This window comes from Barbatula barbatula, assembly GCF_947034865.1.
Source record: "Barbatula barbatula genome assembly, chromosome: 3".
NCBI lineage: Eukaryota > Metazoa > Chordata > Actinopteri > Cypriniformes > Nemacheilidae > Barbatula > Barbatula barbatula.
In genome coordinates this window covers 13,497,139-13,506,932 of record NC_136764.1, presented here as the reverse complement: position 1 = coordinate 13,506,932, position 9,794 = coordinate 13,497,139, and the positions used below count along the sequence as shown (strand labels likewise).

General features: G+C 37.8%; 2 protein-coding genes across 2 annotated transcripts; one reads left to right on the top strand and one right to left on the bottom strand.

Moving 5' to 3' along the window:
* The first annotated feature begins 200 nt into the window (after positions 1–200).
* bcl6ab (BCL6A transcription repressor b) lies at positions 201–5,550 on the top strand. Its single transcript, XM_079451609.1, has 9 exons — positions 201–563; positions 1,961–2,130; positions 2,224–2,445; positions 2,533–3,222; positions 3,338–3,414; positions 3,709–3,867; positions 3,959–4,089; positions 4,203–4,340; positions 4,431–5,550. The coding sequence occupies exons 1-9, from the start codon at positions 390–392 to the stop codon at positions 4,563–4,565; spliced, it is 1,896 nt and encodes a 631-aa protein (XP_079307735.1). The 5' UTR covers positions 201–389; the 3' UTR covers positions 4,566–5,550.
* A 122-nt stretch (positions 5,551–5,672) lies between these two features.
* Positions 5,673–9,794, bottom strand: cmpk (cytidylate kinase). The gene is made up of 6 exons (XM_079451887.1): positions 9,528–9,794; positions 8,693–8,839; positions 8,146–8,298; positions 7,647–7,723; positions 7,371–7,467; positions 5,673–7,157 (listed from the first exon to the last, which is right to left on the bottom strand). The coding sequence occupies exons 1-6, from the start codon at positions 9,669–9,671 to the stop codon at positions 7,116–7,118; spliced, it is 660 nt and encodes a 219-aa protein (XP_079308013.1). The 5' UTR covers positions 9,672–9,794; the 3' UTR covers positions 5,673–7,115.

The window sequence follows — 9,794 nt, the reverse complement described above, 5'->3', positions numbered from 1 at the left end:
ACAAATGTTGATGCTTTGTTTACGTAAGACAAATCGGCTAAGAGTTTACGTTCTTGTTTGTGTTCAGAACACACATTTAGAGTTCAATGATTAAACATTGAATCGTTGCATCTGTTGGCCCAGTTTACATTACGTAATACACGATTTATTAGACGGTTCATAGCGCGAGCGATAAATTCTGCGGAATCCGTACAGAAAAGAAAGGGTGGGAGGAGTGACGTAAAATATGACCGCGTTTCTAGAGCAAACCACTAAGCGTGGAGGCGCCGTCATGCGCTGTAAACTAGTTAGGCAATGTTAAAAGCTAAACCTCTGAATAAAATAAAAAAGTAATAAACAATGTGACCGATTGCTTTGATACTTTAATAATTTCTTTCGTACTAGTTTAAATGCACGGTTATTTAGATTTACACGAGCGTGAAAACACAATCGTCCAGATTTCCCCTCTGATGTGTAAGTGGTACGGTCCACTGGTAAAATTCCGAGAATTGCGAACTGCGTGTTCTCAGAAGAGTTCTTCCAAGAACTGTCTTCGCTGGACACTTCCAAGAAAATTATACCAGGTGATTTTATTCTATCTAGTAAAACGTCTAGACTTAACATGAGATGCTCTATAGAAATGAGTTTGTTTGTTTATTTATCTCCTTTTAAACCAGACTAACGTTACTTTGTTGTGTTCGGATGTGTCTTGTTAATTACGCAACGCGACTTTTGTCGGCCTAATTGCGCGAATAACTAACGTTAATGTTGTTCGTGTCATGTGTGTGTTTCTCTCTATTGGACAGAGTTGCAATAGACTTCAAAGATTAAAGAAGGAAGCAGTTTGCTCATTTGGGCTCGTTTAGGATTGTATGATGAACACATGTTTGCGCAACTTGATATGGGTGGAAAAATAAGTTTATTGCCTACACAACCGTATATAGATGATCATTAGTTGAGATGTATTTTTTGTAAGTCAAGCATTGATCTCGCTATCAGAAATCCTGTATTTATTAACGTAGTTTCACAAGTTTATCTTTTGGCTCAGGTTGAACTCTCAAATCGATCAGCTGAACGCGTTTAACGTATATATATCATTGAACTAAATAGTGAAAGGATAACCAGTTTAAGCCAATGTGCAGGACACATGTGAGCACACTAAATGTTCTCTCACGATTGCTTCAGCGTTTAAGCACATTAATCAATGTCATGAGATTATTTATGGACATAGCTTGGCGCATATTGCACTGTCGTGTTCATTCCACCGAAGCATTCATAAATCACACCATGCTCTTTTGGTTTCAGGTTCGTTCGGTGTCTTAAAATGCGCATTTACTGTTCAACAAGTGACATGTGCAGGGCACATTTCTAGTGAAGCGTTTTTGGCGTTGCGAGTCAAAAACACTGTCTAGATTTTATTGTGTAGTTCTGAACGCGCATGCGATTCGCAAATATGCTGTCTGGCAGCTCATAGATATTGAGACACAGTCGCTGTCATGTCTAGAGGCTCCTGGACGCTCAAGAATATATTTAGTAACGTTTTTATGTACAGATGTTATGGTACTGTTACAGATTCCTTTAAAATATATATATATATATATATATATAAATATTTATAATTATGTTTTATGATATAGCACGAGACGAAGCGATCCTTTCTTGATTGGCAACCAACCAATATACAATTACCGTAAATGAGTAAATGCAAATTACAGTATGTACAATCAGTCATATCTTAATCTTGCAACAAGTGACTCTGTGGACATCTAGTGTCCGTTTGTTAGAGCACACGCGAGTTCACGGTGAAGGTCTTATTTCAGTAGTTAAGACTCTATAATAATACTTTTCATGAAAGTAAAAACGTTTGTGGTGTAATTTTTGTATAATTATTATTTGGTTTGGTGATCAAGTGAGGATCGATTGATTTTTGTGTCCCTATTTCCCCACACGTTTAACCAGATGTTGAACTGTTTCTATGCAGGTCGTCAACATGTCAAGTGCAGCAGACGGCTGCATCACATTCACCCGGCATGCCGGTGATGTGCTGTTCAACTTCAACCGCTTGCGCAGCAGAAACATCCTGACCGATGTCACCATTCTGGTTGGTGGGCAACAGTTTCGGGCACACAAGACCGTTCTGATGGCATGCAGGTAGTGCACTTTTTGTCCAATAATGCCATTTTGGAAACATTCAATTGATGAGTACATAACATGCATAATAAATTCTACCTATATTTTTTCCAGCGGCCTCTTTTATTCAATGTTTGCAGAGACTCATAAAAACGACCTAAGCTTGATAAGTCTAGATCCAAATGTGGACCCCAATGGCTTCGACATACTGCTGGAGTTTATGTACACGTCTTGCCTCACCCTTACAGAAAACTTCATTATACCCACCCTCAACACAGCCACATACCTGCAGATGGACCATGTGATGGACACATGCCAGAGGTTCATGGAGTCTAGGTATATGCTTAATCTCTGCTCAGTTTTCCCCTGTTTTCAGAGTTGTATTTGATTTGTAACAAAAACATTTTATTTTTCATCTCACAGGGGCTTGTGTGTAAAGCAGACCAGAGCGGATTTGCCACGCTGTGTAACTCCCGAAGCTCCATTTCTCCCAAGCAACGCCCTGAACATGTCTTCAAGTGTGACCATGAGCACTTATGGTCCTCCCAGCCTGCACTACGCAGTCAGCACTTCAACCGAAAGCCCTACTCGCTTCTATAGACATCTTCCTGTCCCCCTGGAGAGCTTCAGTACTACAAACCCCCTTTGGCAGATACCGAAGAGCGGCGTAATAGCCTGTCAACAGCACTCCATGCCGGACAACGGAGTCACGGTCAAGACTGCTGGCGGAGCCACCGAGTCCAGAAAAGAGCGGAACCGTCCATCAGTGCTTTTCCATTCAGCTCGGCCTGAGGGAGACAGGAGGAGAGTAAATTCAGGGATGGAGAACATTGACCTGTCACACACCAGTGGTCCTCAGAGCCCTCTTAGATCAGACTGCCAACCTAACTCACCGGCAGAGTCCAGCAGCTGTAGTCGAGGGGCAGTTTCTCCTAAGAACTCTGTGGGTGAACCCACAAAGGTCCGCAACTGGAAGAAATACAAGTTCATTGTACTTAACTCCACGGATGGAATGACTGGTCATGGCTCACAAACTCCATCTCATACAGTAACAGAGGGTACCAATAAGAGCAGTGAAGATGCAACCAGAAGTCAGTGCGATATCAGTAGCAGGTCAGTGCTCTGAAAACATTGTGTGTTGTTGTTCTTCATGTTCATGGTGTGGCAATGTAATATAAGCAGTTTTTGATGCAGTGTTTTTAAACATGGTGTCATTTGATGCTTTTAGGTCTACAGATGAACGCATTCAGAAAGAGGAACGTGGATCTCCAATTACTTTGACAGAAGAGGGGGCTACAAAATTAGGTAAAAACAAGGTTAAACAATTCTAAAGAGTTTATTTAAAAGGTTATTTTAGTTTTGAGTGTCATCCAACTGAAATAATTTTGGATGTAAAATCGGATATTTACAAACTCAATCCTAAATTTGTATGTGGTTTGGTTATCTTTTGGAAATGTAAGAGGCATACTATAGGTCATTTCTATTGTATTTCTATTCTAGACTAAACAAACAAAAAGGAATTAAAAATACCAGAAAAACAAATCTGAATTGTGTGCATTGTGAACAGAACCTAATAAGTGTTTTCTCTGTTCTTGACAGAAAGTGGCAGACTCTTCTGTAATGAATGTGATTCTAAAAGCGAATCTGATTCAGAGAAGCCTCAGTGGCTACAGGACGGCAAGCCATACAAATGTGACCGCTGCCAGGCCATGTTTCGCTATAAAGGAAACCTGGCTAGCCACAAGTCTGTCCATACAGGTAAATGATTGCATTCAGTTCAGGATCTCTTGCATGTACATTGGATTGGATTTCAAAGAAACATTTAAACATTTTTATAATATAATTGCAGGGGAGAAACCATACCGTTGCAATGTTTGTGGAGCTCAGTTCAACAGACCTGCAAATCTTAAGACCCACTCGCGTATACACTCAGGAGAAAAACCATACAAATGCGAAACCTGCAGCTCTCGCTTCGTCCAGGTAAAACCTAAACTCCACCAGGCCATGTTTCTGTTTACTGTCAAATAAATGTTATGTAGGTCTCCTTAGCAAATGCATCTTTATAAAGGTTTTTCTTTTGTTGGGTTTTGTAGGTTGCTCATCTGAGGGCTCACGTACTGATCCATACTGGAGAAAAGCCTTACCCGTGTGACGTCTGTGGCACACGCTTCCGCCACCTTCAGACGCTCAAGAGTCACTTACGAATACACACGGGAGAGAAACCTTATCATGTGAGTCACATTTTTTAGCATGACTTCTTTTAGCTTCACATTTCTGTATATCTGTAACTGAAGAAGTAAATCATGTTTTCCGTTTTTCAGTGTGAGAATTGTGACCTGCATTTCCGTCATAAGAGTCAGCTACGATTGCATCTGCGACAGAAACATGGAGCCGTCACTAACACCAAAGTCCAGTACCGCAAAACCAGAGCAGACCTGCCGCCCAGCTCCTCCTAAGAATAACTTAAAAAACCATTTGAAGATTGTTGTTTAAGCTATCCTGAAAGGTACAAGTCAGACCTGTGGTCTATTATTGGTACACAAAAAAAGCCATGAAATAATACAGATGCCTGAATATATCTCTGTGATGTCGCTATGTTTACCCATTTGTAAATTGTATCTTAAATATGCAGGAAACTTTCACCTGTATGTTATGTACTTTTGTGTACTTTCTATCCACTCAGCAGAAGAATGATGCATGATTTCACACAGATATGGTGGTTTTGCATTTTATTAGCAACGTAAACACTGACTTTAAAGTATTGTAAACTGAAATCTTGTTTATACAGATTGCAGTGTCCTATTAAAACAGTATTGGAGAGTATCTAAAATATATAAATATATCTCGATTATTTATTTTTGTTTTCAAAGAGTGCTATTTCACTCCTTTTCAGTCAAACTGCACTGTATATAATATACAAAGTGTAATATTGGTATAAAGCATCATTATGCAAATGCTGTGTAAATATTTAATCAAACCTCTGCTGAAAAACATTTTATGTGGTATGATTGAAGGAGCGCTACACTGTTAAACAAATATATTGTATTTAGACACGTTTGATATTGTACAGCAGTTTTCGGTACTAGAGGGCAAAAGTCCTTACAATTAAAGATTTGATACCAAACAAAGATGTCTTTTTTATTTATTTTAAAAGATTATTAATTCACTAACTTGGCCAACCAGTGAGTTAATGAATGACATTGGAATCACTTACTGTTTACGACAAATTTTAAGATTACCATATAGCAACAAATCGCAGACATCCTCGTAATCAGTACAACAGAATACCCTCTAGTGATGTTACATTTTAAACTATTCAAGTTATTTTGGGGGGTTTTCACCATTATTCATAGCATGTGCAGTTAATTACTAGTCACATTACCAATTGTAATTCAATTTTGTAACTTATTATTGCAATAATAAATTAATTAGTCAACTATCTGAAAAAGCAATTGTTGCAAAACCAAATAATTTGAGGTTTTTCATACTACTAAGTACAAACCTTTAAAGTCAATTTGTATCGCTCAAATTACAGCACACACTATCATGTTTGTATTTTTTTTATCTCATCCAACATGTTTGCACTCATTGATGTTAATATGATGTCTCTCCACTAGATGGCGGACAAATGCCATATTGGTTTCCTTTTTAACATTCTTTAGAAGTATGGGATAGACACCAAGATGAACATTTTTCAAGTCCTGCTACAGAACACACAAGAAGATATGTTGAAGAACGTTAATTACCAAACAACTTTGGCCCCCATTGACAAAACATTTCTTGGTGCGAAACACAAACGTATTTTGAGAAATAAGCATACGTTTTGAATTAAAAAAATTATCTTTAGGTTAAATGTGTAATTTTGTAACACATATATACAATGACTGATTGAAACTATACTGTTCGCTGTACTGTTGTGTGACTTAAAATGCCACTGCACATTCGTAACTATGCTTGAATATGTTCTTCTGATGAAACAACAAAATTCTAAATATAAATCTATACTTCATCCCTATACGATATGTATGTGATATATGGGGCATTAAGATTTAACAAATACATCTACAGAAAGGTTACTCAAAAACACAAAGGCGTCAATATATTCATATTTTGGCATTTTTATTTTTCTCTAGGGGTGAGTGATGTCATCCTTGATACCTAGTTTCATGTTTTATGTGATCTGGTGATATGAAACACTGAACAGTTTTATGCAGAAAGGTCATATCAATATGACATGAAGACAATTTATCTATAAATGACCCGAAAGATCCTGAAACAATCAAGTAAAAGGTCAAGCCCCATTTCCCCACATCTTAAAATGTATCACCTGAGCAGAGACCACAAGTGTCTGGAATACAATTGTCAAAACATGACAAAAGATTAAATCTCCATTTTCTATTCTTGGGTGGCCTCAGACCCAGTTTAGAATTATCATCTTACATCTTGCCTAATATGATAAAACAACTGTCAACTCAATAAAATTTCCTATTGGTCATTTATATTTGCTCATTTGCTTACAGAAAGGTGTCATACGTAAAACATAAATGCAGCCACACACAGAACCGAATGGAACATATTCTTAGCCTATTTCTATTTTTAAAATCTTGTTTATCCCGTTTTATGCACTTGATGGTAATTTTTCCCAAACATTGCTCAAACAAATCTAACACATATGCCAAGTAAGACAAGTTAAGAGCAGGCATGTACTGCTCCTATAGAAGTGCACTGAATGTTTATTGCTGAGTCTACTTAAATATTGTTCCTCCTCAGTTTAATAGGAGTTTAAATAATTGGCTAAACAACATGTTTACCTTTCAGCCCTACAACCATATATATATATATATATATATATATATATACAAACACACAAAATATTTAAAAAAATCCTATATTACTATTGAATGAGTAAAAATGTATATATTGATACATGTAGAAGGTGGAGCACTGCCAACATCAATAAACAGACACCTTAAATTTGTCATGGTTTTGGCTGTGGACACGCAGCTTTAACCTTCTTTATCAAGGATTTTCTTTACATCTGCAAACACCTGCAAGAAAAAGTAAAGGGAGCTAATGAGTGCAAAATTGTAAAATGGGTAGAGCCAGTCGTAGGTGCTGTTTAATAAATACTGTTCTACATCTGTGCTTAAATTATATAATAACAGATATGACAATGTGTGTATTATACATTTTATGAAAACAATATAGCTTGAATAATTTCTCCTATATTCTCAAATAAATTTAACTAAAACCAGTCTTACCTCATCTACCGAGCGTGAGGCATCGATGGTGTGCACCTTCCCCATCTGCTCATACTGCTTTATAATAGGCCGTGTGGATTGGAGATATGTCTGGATCCTGAACATTAAATACATTCATGATTTTATATAAAATGCAACTGAAAGTCAATGCAAATAGAAAATATTGCAATAATACACTTTATGTAGGGTAGCATAAAGGAAAATGTACGACAAACTTAATTGGGCTGTGGAGTCTGACTCTATACTGGTATTATAAAAAGCCTGAATGGTAAATACCTTTTATCCAAACTTTCTCTGTTATCGTCAGTGCGTCCACTGCTCTTGCCCCGCTCTAAACATCTGTCAATGCACACCTGAAACACACAACCACCAATGATCAATGTCCTTTTGGAATACTTTCAACTTGGAAAATAATTCATAAATAAATAAAAAAGAAATATAAAAAAAAATGTAAACCCAACTTTGCACTTAAGACTATACACGTTTTTAGTCCAGCCAAAAATAAAAAAATCTGTCATCATCAACTCACCCTCTTGTCATTTCAAACCTGTTTGACTGTCTTTCTTCCATTTTGAAGAACTTATTACTGGCACCCATGCACTTGCATTGGTTTTGTCTCCATACAATAGATGTAAATGGTTGTAAGGTTAACAACATTCTTTAAAAAATGACTAGAACAAAGAAAGTCATAAAGGTTTGAAATGACAAACGGGCAAGTGAATGATGATAGAATTTGTAGGTGAACTATTGCTTTAAAAATAAGACCATTTCTCACGTCGTTATTGCAATCAAAGAAAAGAACAAATTTAACATTTGCTTTTCCATCCATGACATTGTTCCATCCTCGCAGGTTGTCTTCATTACGCGGGAAACCGTCGATAAGAAAGCGGAACTTTTTCTCATCTACTTTCATCGTCTCCTCCATAGCCTGCCAATAAAAGACGTTAAACAAACTTCAGATGTCTGAAGGGTGAAAATCACCTTCATTGATTATAAAACAAGTGTCCATAAACTATCATTTTGCAGTTTTTAACACAGCAACCAATCATTAACCATAAATAGGGTTGGACTTTTGTCACGATATTGCAGTTATGATTTATGCCCATTATTATACAAGCTCTTCAGTCTTTGCACTCCTCTCACCTTTAACTCGCTTGTTATCAGAAATCGAGTTCATTCACAGTAGTAAATATTAGTCTGTTTAAATATATTCACAAGCCTAGAGTTGCTTTATCTAAAAAACCTGCAACCTTCTGATCACAAGCCCAACGCTCTAACCACCAGGCCACATCTGGATGGACAGGATGAACAGGCATAACCACCTTTTTCAATAAGTTGATGGTTATTTCCACCGGAACGATTTTTCCCTCTTTGATGCAGTTGTCAATGAGCTGACCGAACTCGGACTCCTTGCGGCTGCGTTCCTCTCTCAGGAGGTCTCCGGCAGACAAGTGAGTATAGCTGTAAGTCTGTGTGAGAATGAGAGGTGGGCATCACATATCAACACGTGTGAACAGGAATAATATTAATAATAAACATAATAAATTAGACGTGTGTGTGTCCGATGTAGTCAGCCGAACAGCTTTCTTTATAGCAAAGGTTGCTTTGATATTACACTACAAGTCAAAGATTGGGACACACCTGCTCATTGCTTATTTTTGCTATTCCGTACATACTCAATATCTTTTTTTCATGCTGTAAAATCGCATCTTACGTTTTACAAACAATACATTTACTTAAAAATCTTCCACTTTTTCAGGGAAAGACATCCATAAAGCCAGCTTTGTTGTTGCCACATTTTGACAGCTGAACACACCCATTGACATTAGGAAATGCTGAAACAGAAGTCCTGTTCATAACCAGGATACATAAATATGGCGATTCCCATATTACTCCTGGGAGTTTTTACAACTCAAAGCTCAATTCTGATGCCAATACATACGAACTACACCATTACTGATGATAACGGGGCACAAGGCGCTTTTTCATTGTTAAACGTCTTTATAGAGGACATGCGGCAATGCGTGATTCCTGTAAGGTGGAGCTACGCTATAGGACACTAGCAGGACCTTAAACTATTGCTTTACTTCACACATAGATATGAAATTAATACGAATTTGTATGAGCGAATCGTTTGACTCGTCGCATCTCTCTTACCTCAACGATTCTCGCGCATTGTGTCCCTTTCCCCGCGCCGGGCCCGCCCAAAACGAACATTACCTCCGGCTTCACCATCGCACCGATCCTGTGCACAACGCGTGGAAGTTTCTCCGAAAGCCTGAGCAGCAATCCGACAATCATAAACAGCACGAGATAAGATAGCGTTCCACTCAATGAACAACCAGATACAGCACTGGTTGAATGACCGGTTGATCCGTGTCAAGGAAGTGTGCCGACAGACTTCCGTCGTACACGTGTACGGCC